This window comes from Cnephaeus nilssonii (assembly GCF_951640355.1).
Source record: "Cnephaeus nilssonii genome assembly, chromosome: 7".
Taxonomy (NCBI): domain Eukaryota; kingdom Metazoa; phylum Chordata; class Mammalia; order Chiroptera; family Vespertilionidae; genus Cnephaeus; species Cnephaeus nilssonii.
Genome location: NC_137078.1, coordinates 46,594,821 through 46,615,194, shown reverse-complemented (window position 1 = coordinate 46,615,194; position 20,374 = coordinate 46,594,821). Strand labels below are relative to the sequence as shown.

The window sequence follows — 20,374 nt, the reverse complement described above, 5'->3', positions numbered from 1 at the left end:
AAAATATAAAACATTTGCCACAAATGCACAACTATCAAGCAAATGTTAGAACCACCTAACATTCTGTGCTGAAATCTCATCAAAAGTGATTTGTCTATGCATGTTGACTTTAATAATTAAAAAAATGCACAACAAAACAGCACATTCCTTCCCAATTCAAGTTGTAAATGTTAAACACAACCTGAGTTATATTTTTCATACTAAATTCTTTAATATTCAGGATGTTCGTTGATCAGCAGAGGGCCAACTGCAGGAAGTCACTAAATATACATGACCCAAATTTTAGTTCTGATGCTGTATATCCACAAGAGAGAAATACAGTAGAGATGTCCACTTGGCAAGATAATTATTTTACATATAGGTAACTGATCTGGTTAGTCAAGCCCCATAAAATCTCAAATAAATGACATATTTTGGCTTTCTTTGGGAAAATATTACTAATTTCACCATTTGCTTTAACTCTCCTTGGTAACCCATTAGTTTTCCTGTATAAACACAACCTGAGTCAATACCTATTAAGCTAACATGTAAAGTATATGAAGAACACTGACAACTTACTACCTTCCTTCTATTGTAATTTTTTAAAAACTACATTTTTAAACAAGTAAATTTTATTTCTAAATGAGCTCCTCCTATCTAATAAAAGAGAAACATGCAAATTGACTGTACCTCTGCTACGCCCACAAGCCACACCCACCAGCCAATCAGGAGCAAGTATGCAAATTAACCCAACAAATATGGCAGCAGCCACAGAGCTGGAGAGAGCAGGAGGCTTGGGGTGCCCCCGGCAAAGGAGGAAGCCAAGCTTTCCATCTGCCCTGGCCTGCCCTGGCCTCCGCTCCAGGCTACAAAATTTCAATTATAGAAGATAAATAAATCCCAACAAAAATGGCAGCAGCCATGCAGCTGCACCAGCCGGAGCATTGGGTTGCCCCTGGCAATGGAGGAAGCCAAGCTTCCTGTCCTGGCTGGCCCTGACCTTTGCTCAAGGCTACAAAGTTTCAATTATAGAAGATAAATAAATCCCAGATACCAGGGCCTCCACTTGGGTCAGCGGGATGCGTGGACGGCCTGCAAACCACCACAGGCCCCTCACCCAGGATGCCCCATGCCCCAAGGGAACCCCCACCCTGATCTGGGACACCCTTCAGGGCAAACCAGCCGGCGCCCACCCGTGCACCAGGCCTCTATCCTCCTATCTAATAAAAGAGTAATATGCAAATTGACCATCACTCCAACACACAAGATGGCTGCCCCCATGTGGTCAAAGATGGCTGCCCCCATGTGGACACAAGATGGCTGCCACAAGATGGCCAGCAGGGGAGGGCAGTTGGGAGGGACCAGGCCTGCAAGGGAGGGCAGTTGTGGGTGATCAGGCCAGCAGGGGAGGGCAGTTGGGAGGGACCAGATCTGCAAGGGAGGGCAGTTGGGGGTGACCAGGCCTTCAGGGGAGGGCAGTTAGGGTGACCAGGCCGTCAGAGGAGGGCAGTTAGGGGCAATCAGGCTGGCAGGGGAGTCGTTAGGGGGAGATCAGGCTGGCAAGCAGAAGTGGTTAGGGGCAATCAGGAAGGCAGGCAGGCGAGCAGTTGGGAGCCAGCAGTCCTGGATTGTGAGAAGGATGTCTGACTGCCCGTTTAAACGGGCAGTCGGACATCCCTTGAGGGGTCCCAGATTGGAGAGGGTGCAGGCTGGGCTGAGGGACAGCCCCCCACCCCTGTGCACAAATTTCGTGCACCAGGCCTCTAGTGTGCTTATATTTTTACTTTACAAATATAACCTTCAAATATTAAAAAATATACAGTACTATATTAATCCATAAGTAAATCACTTAAATAAGTTAAAAGGCTCCACCTTCAATACAATGAACCAGATAAATATAATGTCACTTATAAAACACCCTTTAATGCAATCGGGAGAGAATATTCAAACTCCACAGCAGCAAAAAGTAGTTTCCTTCCTTATAATGATAACATAGTGATTGACCTGTGAGTTTAATGTGAAGAATAATAGGGTTCCCAGTATGTGTGGTTCCTTACATCGAGCCATGACACATTGCCAGATAATTTAATTAATGTGTAACAAGGCCACAAAATAAATTTCTTATCAGCCAAAAACACTCATACAGCAAATTTTATTTTCAAAACATAACCTTAAAATTATATCTGTGTACCTAAAAAATATAGTACAGAAACTCAGTCATTGGGTTCTCCTGATATCATTTTCACAAATGGCACAAAGCTTGGTATGTGATGTATAGCCTACAGTGTTTGGTTAGATTCTAAGCTTCCTAGAGAAGGTCACTAGCTCTTTTTATAGCAAATAAAAGTCAAAAGTGTTAATTTCCTCCTTAAAACCAGTCCAAGGTTGAAAATTTCTGACATTCTATATTCCAGCAATTCATTTGGGAACTTTTAAACAATTATAAAGGGAATCCATGAAACTATATACTAATCTGGATTTCTTAATAATATAAGTATCTGAACTAAAATTGCGGTAAAATCATGTTAATATAGAAAATAGCATTACTCTGCAGTAAATCCCATGTAAAGAAACTTTGCAGGAATTGAGCTTGTCTGACCAATGACACGTAAGACAATCACAAATTTTAATGAAAACTCTTTGACTTGAGTATTAAGTGTCATCATCTATTACATTCATGTGTTGAAGTTCTTTCTCTGGCTTCCAATTTCTTTAAACAGATTATTTTTTTCCTCCTAATATCCGAATTCTCTCCCTACTCAGAACTATACTTCAGTCTATAGTAACTTAAAGTGCTAGTGCCCTTTTTCTTAATGGCAATGGACCAAAATATTTAAAGGAGCTGAAATATTTCATTAATATTGCCTTAATGTTTTAATATTCAGAAAATCACAATTTTTATAACAGACCAGTATGCTTTATTCTATAACTGTTTAACATTCCAAATGCATGATGCATTTATACACATGCTATATAATGTACATTATACAATGGTATTTTCTCATACAGATGATTAACAAATTATACAAGTATATTGTAAATTCAGATCTTTGGGACAGTTTGATGTTTGATGGCTGGTAAAATCCTATATAATTAAGAGGTGATATGCAAATTGACCATCACTCCAACACACAAGATGGCCACTCGCATGTGGTCAAAGATGACTGCCCCCATGTGGACACAAGATGGCTGCCATAAGATGGCTGGCAGGGGAGGGCAGTTGGGAGGGACAAGGCCTGCAAGGGAGGGCAGTTGGGGGGACCAGGCCTGCAGGGGAGGGCAGTTAGGGGTGACCGGACTGGCAAGGGAGGGCAGTTGGGGGTGACTGGACTGGCAAGGGAGGGTAGTTAGGGGTGACTGGGCCAGCAGGGGAGGGCAGTTGGGGGTGACCAGGCCAGCAGAGGAGGGATTTGGGGCAATCAGGCTGGCAGGGGAGCAGTTAGGCATCGATCAGGTTGGCAGGGGAGTGGTTAGGGGGTGATCAGGCTGGCAGGCAGAAGCGGTTAGGGGTAATCAGGCAGGCAGGCAGGCGAGTGGTTGGGAGCCAGCAGTCCTGGATTGTGAGAGGGATGTCCGATTGCCCGTTTAGGCTCCACTGGGATCGGGCCTAAACGGGCAGTCGGACATCCCTCATGGGGTCCCAGATTGGAGACGGTGCAGGCTGGGCTGAGGGACACACACATACACCCTCCGTGCATGAATTTCATGCACTAAGCCTCTAGTACGGGATATAAAATCCTATCTCAAGAAGACAAGAAGAAATTATCTGAGATAATATGTTTTTCAAACCATTTTCCCCTCATCCTCCTAAACAAGTAATCTTTTAGTTAATTACAACACGCCTAAATTTTTCCCAGAGCAAGAAAGTGAATATCTTTTGGGAAGAGTTAAAGCACATTTTTAAAAATTAAATAAAAATACCTGGAAAAGCATCAGTATAAGATTTTGTTACTCTTTTTTGCTTCATTCAGCATTTTCCAAGTTTGTTTTATAAAATAAACCTTTTTTTCTCCACCATAATCACTTTCCAATATTCCATGTAATCTCTCTTGCAATTATACATTTTCAAAAATGATGTAGATTTCCTCCTCTGCACATTAAGTTAGTGTTATTAGCAAGCAGACTTTCCCAAATGTATTTAATGATGAAACCCTTTTCCATGTGTGATAAGAGGAGTGCTCAGTGGAATGCACTCTGGGAACCACTCCTACAAAATTTTGAGAGATCAGTTTAACCAAAAACGTCAACAATCTGCAAGGGCATTCAGGCATGAAGACAACAAAAAGACTTTCCTAATGCCAGAACTTAGGACACATGCCATGCGGGACTCCACTTTTCATGGGGAGAAAATACTCAGATGCACTCTCAGCAAGCAGGAAAGAATAAAAATAAGCAAAATCATAGTAAACAAAAAACCCGTATGGAGAAGTTGTTGTGATAAAAGGCCTAGAAGTGAACGTTAAAAACCTGTTAGAGAGGGCACCAGAAAGACATCCTTCCCTGCCTACACCCAGCCCCAGGATGCCGACCCCCACAGACCACAAGCATCCCCCAGACTCCCTGGTGGAGTTCCTGGCTGGAGACTGAAGGTTGGGAAGAGAGGAAAGTTGGTGTATCCTTCCTGCTCCCTCCCTACTTTAGTGCCCTCTCTGGCAGTGGCCGGGTCCCCAACCTGGGCTCTTCACATGGACCTATTCTCCAAGGTTCCAGCTCTATTTGGGTTCCCTCCACCCTTGTCCCTACAGCTCTGGGAATGAGAATGGTTCCAGGTTATTGTTAGTCCCCATGCCTCGCCATTACCCTTCAATTTAGCCATACTTGTATACGTAGACCTTCATTAAAGCCTCTTTATTAAAAAATAGAAAATAAAACACTTTTGTGGATGGAGATAATATTTTCTTCATAATCTTTATATTTGGAAGTATCATAATTCTAATGAAATAATTTAAAGTTACAGAGAGTAAAAATACTTTATTTCTTCCCAATTCATTCATGTGATCATTTATTGTTTTAATCAAATTTAGAGCTTTATAAAAAACAAAGTTTGTTTCAATAACAGTCCTTCACTTTGTGCACATTAATTCAAAAAGATAGAACTTCATCTTAAATGGGTACTGATTATTAAATGCAGCTTTATATCAATTGTACTTAGGTCAGTTCACTGGAAGGAGTGATAAATGTGAGACATTCTCAATACATAAACTAAACTTTTTTGAAATTAGAAATAAAAACTGTCAAAGTACTAATTAATTAGAAGTAAAAATATCATTTCTTTCTAAGTGCCAATAATGTCACACTTTCTAGGATTTTGTGAAAAAGGCATATTTGATACACACAATGCAGAAGGAAATAGCATAGTCAGCATGATTCATGAGACTCTGAAGATCAGGGCCAGAGTGGCTCCAAATCAGAAGTCCATCATCACAAAGCATCAGTACCAGCATTACAACTGGACCTGCCTTAGGACACACCACTTCCTAATTCATGAAAATGTTCAAAAGAGCAATAATTAGGTTAATGAAAATCCAGCCTTGCATAATAGGTCACTCAAAATAAGGTAGGAAAATGATTAGAGAAAATCAATGTGAAATATAATGCTAACTGGTCATGCAAATTTTCCATCTGGCTATCATGAATACTCTTTCTTTACTGCAAAATATTTGGAATGGGATCATACTTAAGGTAATTTTGCTGTATTAGCCTTTAACAATGGACACGATTCAACCAAATCTGAGTGCTGAGACACCCAAGCAGAAATATCATCCGCAATGTCTTAATAAATTAAACATAGGCAAGGTACAATAAGAATGGGGCACCCACCAGTCAGAACAACCACTCAACAACAGTCCAAAGTATTTAAAAAATTGGACCCATGAAATTTTGGTAGGTTCCAAGGGTATAATGGAATAAGAAATTCGTCACTGTACTCAAACAATAGTCATTGATAGGATTCCCCAGGGATGACTGAAAAGCAGGGAGACCCTATCAAAACTTACTCCAATGTTATATATTAAAGCAAAAATTAAAGGGAATTATGAGGAACATGAAAAAAGAAACAATTTTTTTTTTCTTCACAGATAGAAATAAGAAAGGCCTGGCAAAGGAAGTGGCATGTGTACTGGGTCTTTGACAATGAGTCTTGGATTATACTTACAACATTGAAAGTGCCAATGTCTCCCCTGAACACACACACACACACACACACACACACACACAATTGATGATCTTGTCTCATTTATTGAGCATGACACAAAGTATTTTGCCGCCTGAAATTATATGTAATCCAGAATGGCGAAATTTGGCTATAGGTTTCTAGCTAAGAGGACTGCTCCTTTGATCAATTTCACTCTCACCATTACTGGTTCCTCATGCACTCATAAACAAATAATCATTGAAGTCCTTTTGGAAATGCAGCAGGAGAAGACGTTACATCTTGCCGCATTTTGTTCCACATGATAGTTAAATGGTAATTATAAAGTCACACAAATCACAATCCTCCTCCAAAATGGATATGCATGGCATTCTATTTAAAGGGGTTATTCTCAAACACATATTACAGTGACTAAAGCTCTACAATAGGAGAACATGTTTAAAAAAAAATCAAGGAGTTATAGCCTTCTGTTTTGCTTTTTTTAAACACAGAGCCCAGCGTTCCTAAACTGAGATCTCTAACATGTTTGTTTGCTTTTTTAATATATTTTTATTGATTTCAGAGAAGAAGGGAGAGGGAGGGAGAGATAGAAACATCAATGATAAGAATCATTGTTTGGCTGCCTCCTGCACTGGGTATCAAGTCCACAACCCAGGCAGGCATGTACCGTTGACTGGAATCAAACCTGGGACCCTTCAGTCTGCAGGCTAATGCTCTATCCAATGAGCCAAACCAGGTAGGGCTTCTCTGGTTTGTTTTTAATGATTCAAGAGATTCTGATATAGTGCTTCTCTTGCTGATCAGATTATATTTAATCCTGTACTTTTCAGCACTGTAATTCAGGAAGGTTCACTGAGATTGGTCCAGAAATTCTTTCCAAAGGAGGAAGCCACTAGAGAAAACATGGAAAATAAGTTTCATTTATGTGTCAGCCTTTACTGATTTGTAATATTTGTCTGGGGAAGAGCGTTGAGGTCAGATCCTGGCTCAGCAGGAAAGAATATCATGATGTGTCATGGGTCTTAAACAGGAAAAACGGAAGCAGAAGGACTAAATGAAAACATTGTCTGCATTGGTAATGCCTTCTCCAGAGACCAAAGTTAAAAAGAACAATGTACAGTGGAAAGTGCACTGAGTTTAGAGGCAAGAGATTGAAATCTGCATATCTTTCTAGTTCCTGTTTCAAACTGAGCCCCAAATCCAGTTATCCTGCAAAATAGATGAACTGGAAATTGACTATTACTTCACAGTAACAGAATCAAAGATTTTAAAGCTAAGTGAGACATTAATAATGACCCTAGTCTCATCAGCTCATTTTACAGAGACACTGAGGCTTGGATGTTCTTTGTGATTTACCATGAGAATCCCAGTTGAATAGAGCTAGAATATAGATGACACTAGAGGCCCGGTGCATGAAAATCACACACGGGTAGGGTCCCTAGGCCTGGCTGGTGATCAGGGCCAATCTGTGCCTTCCTTCCCCTGGCGGCAGAAACAATCAAAAGTATTAGCAAGTGAGAGGCTCTCTCTATGGCGCATGCCTGCTCCTTTCACCATCCCTTTCCCCAGGTGTATTTTTCTTACCTCTTTCTTTCTCCTAAGCTACAAGGGCCCTTCTTTTGGCTCTCTAACTTGTTTTCTGAGCTCATTTCTTCTATGGCTGGCTCACTTCTCCTACCTCTGTAATTTCCTAAATGAACTTTCTCTCATAGTTTGAGGAAAAAAAAGTATTAGCTAGTGAATTCACAAAATCAATTGGGGGAAACGGCTAACATAGGGAGGAGACTGCAGGTAATTACGATATTATAACCACAAAAGTTATAAGTGAGTCAATAACAAAGTTCTGGTATAATCAAATGGGGCAGAGTTTCTTCAGACACAATATGCTATTCCTGGTTACCATATATAGGATCCATCCCATAGTAATGACATTGCAATGCAAAAAAAAAAAAAAAATGATAAGCGAATGATGTAATTAAGGTCAGAAAACACATTGGCTACCTTGTTTCACCTTTGACATAAAGGTGGGGAGGAATTTGGAAGAGGTCAATCCAGGTTAAAAAAAAAATCACAAGTGGGTGAAATTAGATTATAGATTATCATAAAAAAGAGTATTGATTCTCCTTGATGAACTCAAGAATATTAGGTGAATTCATCCTGGTGTACTTTCCACTAATGAGTAAAAAAAAAAAAATTGTTCCTTGTTGTTCCCCTGTTTATGCATGATTACCCTTGTAAGAGAAGAAACCCAGGAATGGAGACTTTAGCCTCAATCTTCTGGTCATTTTTAAGCATTGATTTGTTCACTGGCAATTTTATCAGCTTATTGTCTTGCTGCCTCTTGCTACAAAGGCAGAGGAAGATTTAGAGAAAGGAGGTACCAGGAACTCAGCAACCTGGAGTTTTTAGGATTTGTCAAAGAAGAAAGTATTTTTGTGGTGTGATAGCTCTTTGTACATGGAAGTGAATTTTATTTTTTGTTTAGTTGCGGAATTTTCCAGAGTCTCTGTGAAGTTATAAATTGGACTTTTCCCCTCAATCTCTTTTCTCCTCCTAGAGTTACATTTTCCAGGCCATTGTTTTATTTATTCATCTGTGTGCTTTGTATTGTTGGCTTTTTTCCAATGACTAGTTATCCTTAAATGACTCGTATGTTTATAATTAAATAACAATGTTGATTATTACAGGTATTTGGCCCAGATTTTGCCTGCCAGCCTATTACAACCTCTTTAGTGCATGAGAATTCAGTTTCCTATACACATGGGTGGTGCAGAGCAATTTTCAGACATGATTCCAATCGCATACATGGGGGGAGTATGCAGAAAAGTGGCATCAATTTTTACACTCAAGAATTCCCTCCAGGCAGAGGACAACATTGCCTTTGGGAGTATTTTCTTGGCTTTAACTGGGAGCAAACACCAGTGGGGCATAGGGAGCCCGATCTGTGTGGTTTTTGGAAAATAGTGTCTCAACCAATCACCTCGATTTCCACATCCTTTCTGGGAAAGGGATGGGATACCATCACCACAAGGAAAAGCCATCACTTTCACTGTAGCCTTTTCTGTATGCCCTGAACTGACCTGTTTAATGGCTGTGGATTCTGCTTTGAAAAGTTCACTCAATTCATAAACTCCTCATGGCCCCACCCTGATTTCACTCATTTCATTGTTCAGTACACTGGGCATGAAGGCAGTAGAGGAATAAGAGTTAAAACATTGAAACTGATCAAGACATTGAAACATGTAAATAGTTTTAACTTTCCTAGTACACTTATTCCCGAACAATGTATTTTTTATATTTTTTATCAGTTGTTTTGATATTATGTAGTTGGGGAAAAAAGAGATTCAAAGTGGGAGGGGCAGAACCAAAATAATTCATATTTATTTCAATAACATTCAATTTCCTTATTTACAGAAGTACCTCAGATTGTAGTTTGAGGATCGTATGTGGCAACTAACTGTGATTTCTCTGGGAAAATTAATTTATAAGTTGAGGGTAATACTAGTCCTATTTCAGAGAACTGTATATACAAGTCAAGGGTATATACATATCTTTTATCTATCATATAGGTGTAACATTATAGTTAAATATAAAATACTTTAAAGGCCCAGTGCACAAAATTGGTGCACTTGGGCGGGGGGGTAATTGTTCCTCAGCCCAGCCTGCACCCTCTCCAATATGGGACCCCTCGGGGGATGTCTGACTGCCGATGTCTGACTGCCTGTGGGATCGGGCCTAAACCGGCAGTCAGACATCCCTCTCAATATCTGGGACTGCTGGCTCCCAACCGCTCACCTGCCTGCCTGCCTGATTGCCCCTAACAGCTTCTGCCTGCCAGCCTCATCACCCCATAACCACTCCCCTGCCAGCTTGACGATGCCTTTCTGCTCCCCGGCCAGCCCAATTGCCCCCAACTGTCCTCCCCTACCAGCCCGGTCACCCCTAACTACCCTCCCATGCCAGCCTGGTCGCCCCCAACAGCCCTCCCCTGCCATCCCAGTCACCCCCAACAGCCCTCCCCTGCAGGCCTGGTCGCCCCTAACTTCCCTCCCCTGCAGGCCTGGTCCCACCCAACTGCCCTCCCCTGCTGGCCTGATTGCCCACAAATGCCCTCCCCTGCCAGCCATCTTGTGGCAGCCATCATGTGACCACATGGGGGTGGCCATCATGTGTGAGGGTGTGACGGTCAATTTGCATACTACTCTATTATATAGGATATGGAAATGTGATACAAAGAGGAATTAGAGTTACTTTCTGTTCACTTTTCTGTTTTTGAATTTATCAAATTATCACTGTATTAAATATTTAGAACTATAGTTATTATTTGTAGGACATAGTTTGGATAGTATATTTAATTATGTTAACTGATGTGTATATACATGAAATAACATACAGACACATATGTTTTGTATGTTTTGCCTCCATTCTGATGACTTTAGGTTTACCCATTTGCTGAGCATGCTCTTTATTACTAAAGAGCCAGCTGTTATGGAAGCAATCACATGTCCGCAACGCTGCTGTTTTAGCCCAGGCAGCATCATGCCAGTGTACTATTTTAATTAATATTTCTCCCACATTCTGAACCCATAGGCTATTTCTTCTTGACTCTTAGCTATTGTGCCATTATTTTCTCTACTCTCACCAGTGTCATACAGCTTTCTAGTTTATTACATTCTTCCAGTTGAATTTTTCAAGCATAGATATAGTTATCAGATAATAATGAAAAACTGTTTTTAAATGTAGAGTATGTCTCCCTGGGTGCAGGCACCAAGACTTCATTATTTTCTGTGAAACATTTGTGATGTTGCTTATAATAGGCATGTCCCAAGCCATGAAAAGATTTCTATACATACATAAAAGCTGGCAGTGACAGCTTTCTTGATCCTTCCTGTGCTAACCTGGGACATTTCCCCTCCACCCCATTCCGATTCCCTGAAATTTCCAAGAATGTAGCCCCACTTAATAAGTTTATATGAGAATAGAGAGACTGTCTCTTCCACCCATCCTCACACCAACCGTGCGCTGTACGGCATCCCCTTGTACCAGCTTCTCACTTCTCCAGCACAGTTTATTCCAATTCAAGCAATTTCATATTTTAGATATACACAAACATTCTTTCAGTCCTTCCAACTTTACTTTCCTGATTACCTGGGATAGGTAGGAGAGATCCATTTCAAAAGTCTTTAAATATACCCCACAATTTTTACACAAACTTCTTCACCTTCTCTTCACCGAGCGCCATAAAGAAAAATGTGCAAATAAATTCCCAACCATACCTCTGTAAGTTATTGAAATAATAAATTATTAAAATGATGCTTTTTTACCAGTTTGGTTTAAAAACCTGTACTACACAATTATGCCCGGTGACTAGTAACATTTTGATATCTTTGGTAATCTAGAAAAGGTTGAGTTCCCAGTATTTGAGTCTTAGCTTTATCACTTTAGCCTCAAACACTGCAAAACTCACTTAAGATTTCAGAGTCCTGCTTCTCTTATATGTAAAAGACTATAGCATGGAGCTCAACAGAACCAGTTATACCCAGTCATAAGGGTATTTGTAAGTAAAAAATAGCATCTGTGACATAAAAGATAATGAACTGTACAAATATAAAGTACTATTGTTTTGATAGGTTGGGTAAAATAGCCTTTTGTGGATTGACGGACCCTTGCTAATTTATTCTTACTTTACCAACAGGGCCATCTTCTTAATACACAACAATTTGTCATGCGACTCAGCTACTTACTACCTACTAATGACTCTTCTTTGTTAACAGAAGTTCATACCCTTGATATTCTGACAATTCCCACTGATTGCTCAATTAATATATCCTGTGATACATATCCAGCACAAAATACTTGGAACACCTTAATACATACCACACATGTTCAACTTCTAGGCCTTTGTTAAATCTGATTCCTTTTGCTTGATTCTTTTTGACACTTTGTCAATCTTGATAAATTATATTTATTCTTCAATTCTCAGCTTAAATGTTATCACCATTCAGAAAGCTTTCCTGAAGTTGGTTGCACATATCAAATTTACCTGTATTTATACTTTATATAATATTGCATCAAGTCATAAATGCAGTTCTGTAATTGTCCCCAGATATACTAGAAATTAGGGCCAACTTATTACTTATTATTTATTATTTAGCCCAAGGGCATACAGTATATGTTAAGCGGAGGCCTGATGGTCAAACATAGTCAGAAAAAAGTACAGGTTCTCAATTCAGACAGACTTGGGCTTAAATGTTGGCTACACCACTAGTTTGTTGTAACACTTGAGGTGTTCACTTAACCTTTCTAAGACTCTATTTTCTTAGAGACAAAATGGGAATAATTCTAGATAAAGATGTTGTGCTAATTAATACCCTGATCTACGTGCACAGAGATACTAGTTATCCTGATGATGATGGTGATAGTGATAATCATAGCGATGATGATGATGAAAGTGCTCAATAAATATTTGTTCAGTAAAAATATGATTAAATGTAATAAATTCACTACTAATAAAATAGTATCCATGGGATCATATAATCTAAATTCTGATAACTTGTTCTAAACCAGCTCTTGGAACAAAGTACATTTAGTGAGAAATGGTTTTTAAAATAATAGTTATTTGGAAGATCTCTAAAGGAGCCAAATTATATAAAGATAATGAAGATTATGGTAATGATGCCAAAAAGAAAATAACTTTTATTCCTCATGTAGTAGGCATCTTCTGAAACAAAACTCCTGTCCTGTGATTACTTATTTACCTAATACCAATCTTAAAGAAAGACAGGAAACATGGGAAATTTCTCGAGAGATAAAAGAAGCCAACAATAGTTGATAATATAATATATTCAGTTTAATTAAATTCTAAAAACACATTAAATATACTTACTAAAAATAAAAAAATCTGACAGTGAATTAATAAAAGGTGAAAAAGATAAAAAAACAATGTTTGAATAGTTTTAAGAGGATGTCATAAACCTCAGTTAGTAATATTAAAACAAGTGAATATATAACTTTCTTTAAATAAGAATGGGGTTTAAGCTAAAAAAAAAAGAGGATTTAAGTTTAAACAAAGGGGAGTGATTTCTGTTAAAAAGAACTTGAAAAGAAAAACTATTCTTATTATGAATTGTGTTTTGTGCGAAAAGAAATTGCAGGCTAAAAGGTCTTGAAGTATTTTTTTTCCAGTGGAAAAAAAATAGCCATCAGCTGGCTATTGACTTAGGCAGCAAGGAAAAGATGTGTTTTTAAAGAAATCATTAAATACATGATAACAGCTGCTTGACTGCTGATGCTCCAAATTGTGAAAAATTATTGATGTCAATGATGGTAATCACAATAGTTGAAAAATATCTAATTAAGAAAAAGATAACACTACTTATGAAGTACCATGGTTCAATTTGTAATGACTAGCAGAAAAGCACACTAATATGTTTGATGCAGTATTTTGAAGATCACTCAACTATCAACTTTCCATAATGCCATTCAATTAAATATACTGCAAAAATCCAAGATTGTTTATGGAAAGAATTTTGTGGTGCTTGTAGACAAGTATATTACAAAGAGAAAGGCCTGATCTAATGCAACATTAAACTACTGTAGCTTTGTTCTACATTTGTTAAACTTTACACTAACTATAATGAGGTTTGGTCTTACAATGTACTGCATATTTAATCTTTTTAAGGAGCTTATAAAATTGATTTACAAGATAAAACTTGTTTATGCTATAAGCAAACACTTGCAATGTTAACAGTGTGCAATATCCTGGCTTAATTAGAAAAAGTCCCTATTATCTTAAATATATATAGTATAAAACCACATGGTTCATAGTTGATAGTTGAGTGAACTCAACAATTATATTTTAAAACTTATTTATATGGTTTGAAACTTTTTTCTCTTTCTTCTACATAGAATGTTGTTCTATTGACTCAGTCAAAACTAGATTCTACTAAAAATGAATAAAGTGAAATAAGAAAAATTAAGTGACTCTTGAAGAAAGAGGAGGTGTGGTGGTGGTGAAGACCACAGACAAGAAATCACTTAAATTTGATTATCAGATGGCATTATACTTATCAAGTCAATGGCTACATTGCATTCTAGAAGGACCCTTCCTAGTATTATTGCTCTGGGCTATAGACTAAAATTTTATAAATGAGGTCTACTTTTCCACAAATAATGCATTTTCAAAATTCTCCTCCTTCCCTTCCTTCCTCTTTTTCTCTCTCCATCACCCAGGGTAGCTGGGGAAAACCTGAAATCTCTTAATATTATCCTCAAGTGTGGGTAATCAAGTACTAAACAGAGTATCTGAGCACCACATTTAGCAATAGAGCCTGGATGTCTTGAACTCTGTTCTTTGTGACTCTGCTCTTTGCAACTTAGTTTTCCAGCTTAAGTTCAAGGGAAGTCTTTAATATTCATTAAAAAAAGACATAATGGAATTATCAAAAATATATAATCAAGTGTAAATTTTGACAAGGGAAATTCAAACGTATTGTTTAGTTAATTAAGCTTTAATTTTTGGACAGGGGAAAAGCAATCACATCAAAATTTAATCTTACAATAAAATCCAAAAGTTAATAATGATTGTTTACCTTCACAAATTGTGACGCCATTTCCTGAAAATCCGATGTTGCAATAACAGGCTTCAACTCCATCCCGTATTTCACATTTTGCATTTGGAAGACAAGTTCTGGTGCAATTTTGAGTATAAGAACAATTCAACAAAGTGGAAAAACCCACTAAAGAAAATAGAAAAATAAAAACCTTTTCAGAAAGAAAAAGAAAAGTTTCCTCTCATTTTTTGAGTTAGATTACAATAAATATAAGTCTTCTTTCTTTCTGTTTAGATGATAAGGATTTCCCAAGGGAACATTTAGCTAAAAACAGCAGAAGGCCAAGTAAGTAAAAAAGATGAAGGCATTTTTTCTATCTCAGTGTTTACCAAGGAAATCTCAACAAAATCTAAAATTTAACAACCAGCTTTATAAAGAACACAGTGTTCCTAGGTCATTGGGCCATAGGCTCACCTTCACCCAGGTGAGATCCTTTTAAAGATAACTGCAGATTGCAAAGCATTCCCCTCCCCACCTCTGGGAATGATTCTGTGCTGAAATCACAGTCAATTGAGTCTTTTTACATTCAAATTTGTGTTCTTTTAAGATGAAGAGCAACATATAATACCCAGAAGGACAAGTGTAATTCCTATTTTTTTCTACATTCTAATGATCTTTTTAAATTCTGCCTTTCTATTAAAAACATTCTTTTACATTTTTTCCCAGTAGAGAAAATTAGAATAAAACTCAACATACTGGTTAAAGATTGGTCTTCCAGAAACGGAACCCCACACAAACATGACCAACAAAATTCAGCAACAAGACTTATTTCAGAGGGATTGAAAACGAAGTTGCAAATGGTGGGTTTTTAGGGGAAAATAAGGAAGACCATAGGGCGTTCCTTTTTTATTACTGTCTACGGTCTTTTCAAGACAAGCCTGCTTGAGAAGGGACATTTATGAACCATACCAATTTTCTGAATATTTTCAGTCACCTCAGAAAAATTGTCCTTACTAGTAACAAGAGATACTTAAACACCTGCTTCTAAATCCCAGTCTCCTATAGGGCTGTATACACTGTCTAAACCACAGTTAATTCGCCTTCAAGGATGTGATATCTCTTCTTTCTGCACAGCCTCATCAAAATGATATTTTAAATGAACCCAAAGTCTGGGCTCAAAGTCCCCTTGGAATGCCAGGAAACTCCCCCAAGTGTTAACAGTTTGGATTTTCCCAAAATTCTGGGCGGGGGATGGCTCAGAAGAAAGGTCAAAGTCTAAGACTTTGAAGATTTGGGGGATTTTGTCAGCAGGAAAAAAAAAAAGTGACAGTCCCTGGGCCCCTAATAGCGAACTCCAGAGTTGAAAGGCCAAAGAGAAAAACATCCTGCGGGGCTGCGCCGGTGCTCCTTGGAGACCTGGCCCGCGCGCTTGGCAAGTGCGTTCCAGCCTGGCAAACTCCGGGTCCCCGCAAGCGGCGGGTCCTCCAGCCACCGCGGGGACGGGGTGCGGGGCACTCACCTAGGAGCGGGAGGAGTCTCATTGGCGGCGGCCTTGGCGGTGGCGGTGGCGGGAGCGCGACTGGGTGTTGGACGGTGTCCCCGGGACGGGTGGCGGCTGGGCGGGCGCGGCAGGGTCCCGGCTCCGTCCCCAGTGACGCGCCGGCTTCCTCCGGACACTTTCCGGCCTCTTGTGTGTGTGTGTGTGTGTGTGTGTGTGTGTGTGTGTGTGTGTGTGTGTGTGTGTGTGTGTGAAGCCCCGAGTCTGCTGGCCACGTCCGGCCCCGACCCCTTCCGCCACGCCACCGCCACCGTGACTTCATGCCCAGGCTCTTGGCGACCGTGTCAGCGCTCTTGCAGACCCTTCCTGGGGTCATTTTGGCCCCAGGTGTAGCGGCCAGAGCGCCCACCCCACCCAGCGCCTGCCTGTCCTCTGCAGAGACCCAGGCAGGGTCCCGCCAGGGACAGCATCCAGAGCAGGGCAGGTATAGGGGTCCTTCCCGCAGCCCACATCTCAGGATATGGGGTGCTTTTACCCACTAATCAGGTTCCATAAAAACTAGGGGCCAAGAAGTGGTCAGGAGCCCTGACTCCAAACAATGGAGCATTCATTGCCAGTATTCAGCCCTCACTCGGTTGTGGCTCAGAGTTCCAGAGTGTAAACTAAGGATATTCTCTATCATGCCAGAGGTCACGATTGGGCCTAAAACGACGGAGTAAAAACAAACAATCCAAAAAGCGAAGTTTCAAGAATTAAATGGCTTTGAAATTACAAAATGATGTTTTCCATTTTCAATTAAAAGTTACCCATACCCCCACCCCCATGCCCAGAAGTCTTCCTTTTTGCATGTTACTCTGTATTATATAGAAACTGATGATTCAGGTTGAAACATGGAAACAAGTCTAGCTTAAAAATGAAAAAATAACTGGCAGGTATGGCCAGTCTATAAGTGGTTCCCTCAGGTAGGGTAGAAAGTGAGGATTGACTGCAGAGAGGCACATAGGAAAATTTGGGGGTGGTGGAAATATTCTACATCTTGAGTGGAATGGAGTTTACAGGAATGCATGCATTTATCAGGATTCACTGAACTCTACTCTTAAAATTGGTGCATTTATTGTAAGAAGATTATAACTCAATAAAGTTTATTTAAATAAAAGAAATGACTGATATTTGTGCCACCAATACAAGTCATTTTATCTTTAAACAATTCGGCACAGCTTTGTCATATTTCATATATATTCTGTTCAATTTAAGGATCATCTACCGAGAATCTACTTTGTATAGGGAGTACCCTGGGAAAGATGAACAAGAATGACCCTTGGACTCCACAAAGGTGATAAAACTACTAAGGCAACAACCCTGGCCAGTTTGACTCAGTGGATAGAATGTCAGCCTGTGGATTGTTAGGTCCCAGGTAGGATTCCAGTCAAGGGCACATGCTGGGTTGCTGGATCCCCAGGAGGCAGCCAATCTGTGATTCTCTCTCATCATTAATGTTCCTATTTCCCTCTCCCTCTCCTGTCCTCTCTGAAATCAGTAAAATATATATATTTTAAAAAACTACTAAGGCAACAACTAAAACTAGTCACAATGACACAAGTTACAATGAGATAAATACTTACGTATCGATACACTAGTATTTTCCTGACCATCCACTGTATTTTTCTAGCTAATTCAGTACCTGCAAAAAGCACCTGAGACCGTAACCACAACAGATGAGGGAAATGAGGAACAGAGGTGTGCTGTGACTTGCCCAGGGTCACACAGTTAACCTAAAGGACTGGCTTTAATTCAAACTCAAGCTATTTTGCCCCTGAATCTGTGCTGTCAGTCACCATGCTATGTTCCTTCCATAGAACACCTTCAGGAGAGTACTGCAAAAATGAGAAGTCACCAGTTATCTATTCAGAGGGTCTGAAAGGTGATTTAAATGCTCTAAATGCCAATAAACAAACAAATAAATAAATAAATAAGAGAGACAGCGAGAGAAAGAGAGAGCGAGAGAGAAAGGAAGAAAGGAAGAAAGAAAGAAAAAGGAGACATATGTACTACTATTTAGAACACTTTAAACAATAAAATAAAATTTAAAATGTTAAAAAGAAAGAAAGAAAGAAAGAAAGAAAGAAAGAAAGAAAGAAAGAAAGAAAGAAAGAAAGAAAGAAAGAAAGAAAGAAAAAAGGTTTGGATTTTATTCTGTTGATAATTGGTTTCCTTTTGGTAATTTCCTTTTGGTGATTCAGTGAAAAATTTCTGGCAACAATCTGAAAGAGGGATGCTAAGGAGACATCAAAGATAGGAGAGCCAGAGTAATCTTGGAAATAGACTCAAAATGTCTGTACAAGGGTAGGAGTATTTGGGTGGGGAGAGAGGGACAGATTCCAGAAAAAAATTAAAGACAAATTGATGTCAGGTTGCCTTGCTAAAGTTGAGGGGTATGTTTTAGATGTATCCCTAGTTATACGCGCAGAAGAGAGTTGGGACCATTCATAAAAATAGGAAAGATAAAATGAGGAGTAGCTTTGAAGGGGAAAAAAAGCACATTAATGAACCCAGTTTGATAATATAAAGTTCAAGGTATTCTAATGACCTAACTCCATTTATGTGAAGTTAGTTTTTCCAAATTCATTGAATATATCATTATTCAAAAGGTACACATATAGAAATATATTATTCTCTGACACAATTTAAAGCTGAAACACAGTATCTATATTTTAAATCATTACCTTAAAATAGTTCACAAATCAGCCACCTAGGCTTACTTTTTATTTTTATCCTAAAGATAAAAATAAAGAGTAATCAATTAAAAATATTATTCTCTATAATTGTTTAAAAATTAGCAGGGTTAAAATTCAATTAAAAAAAAAGATATTTTCCAAACTTCTCTTTTGCATGTGCGTAAGTAAAAAGTAAAAATTTATTCCTATATTTTTATCAAGAAAATACAAAATAGCCCACAGGCAATCATGAAGTATTTAGTGATGCTTATAGTTTTAAGATTGTTCTTTGTAAAAATTAAAATGAATTAAAAACATAATACTTAAATAATACTATTTTTTAAGGAATAGATATAAAAAAATAACTGTATAATTCTGGATTCATTGTGTTTAAATCATTGAAAAAGGAACATTTAAAATTTTCAATCCATACAAATATTTCAATTATAGGTGAGATAAAAACATATCTTTAAAAAGCACTCTCGAAGTCTATATAGCTATAAGTTTAAATCTTATCAATAAACTTCACTTGGGTACCATTGAGACATGTCTAACTTTTGAAGATATAACAATTACTTAGAGCTTGATTTTTGCCTAAGTATAACACATGGAAGTGAAATCATTTTAAGCTGCCTACCCAATTGTGGTTTTAATACACTATTATGAACACTCATCCTGCAATGTGAGATCTTATCAAACCTATGATTATTAGTTCTAGCTTGGGTCTGTCTATAAAATGTCAAATGAGATAGCATTTTCTTGAAAGATTCTTGGTCAGGTTGAAGTTTGCTATGGAAAGTAGTCATTATGAAGATCTGGGTTTAGTGTAGTTTTTATTTTGAATATATTATTTAGCCTCTTTCGGAACCATTTCACATATTGTAACAAGGAAATAACAATGCCTGCTGTGCTATATCATAGTGGGATGCTAAGGTTATTAATATACATGTCAGATCTATACATTCCACGTCTTTAATATTCAACACATCTAAGTATAGGAAACCAGTGCCCAACGGAAATGAAGATTTTCTCCAAAGGTGCAATTTATGGTTCCCACAGAGACTGGCCCAAGGAACATATGCTATTTCTGGACCCTTTTCATGAGGCTCTGTGAGAGTGTTAATAATACTGTTGGATTCTAAATGTTTGGCCAGCCCTGTCACTATACCTCTAAATATCACAATTTACTAGATATAATTTTCCACCACAGATCAATTTAGTCAAAGCCAAAGTTAACAATTGACATTTGGCAAAAGATCTGTAAAAAAGTAAAAAAAGGAAAATTGAGTTATATGTAATGTTGGGATGAATAATCTGATTGCAACATACTCAGTGTTGAAATAAAAAAAAACCAAAGTGGGGCATCATCACCCCAGTGTAAGGGAATTTCCACAAATAGGTAAGGATTGAGGTTCCATAAGGGACTTGTCTATTGATGCTTCTTAACCTGTCTCTTAGAACTTCAACGTAAAAACAAACA

The 20,374-nt window shown here is 38.5% G+C and overlaps 1 protein-coding gene across 1 annotated transcript in view; it reads right to left on the bottom strand.

Moving 5' to 3' along the window:
- ADGRL4 (adhesion G protein-coupled receptor L4) overlaps positions 1–16,366 on the bottom strand; it is a 109,512-nt gene extending 93,146 nt beyond the window's left edge. Inside the window, exons 1-2 of the mRNA XM_079777109.1 lie at positions 16,202–16,366; positions 14,722–14,868 (exon numbers count right to left, since the gene is read on the bottom strand). Of these exons, the coding sequence (XP_079633235.1) occupies positions 14,722–14,868; positions 16,202–16,223 (169 nt within the window). The 5' untranslated portion in view covers positions 16,224–16,366. The remainder of the gene's footprint in view (positions 1–14,721; positions 14,869–16,201) is intronic.
- Positions 16,367–20,374: the final 4,008 nt, after the last annotated feature.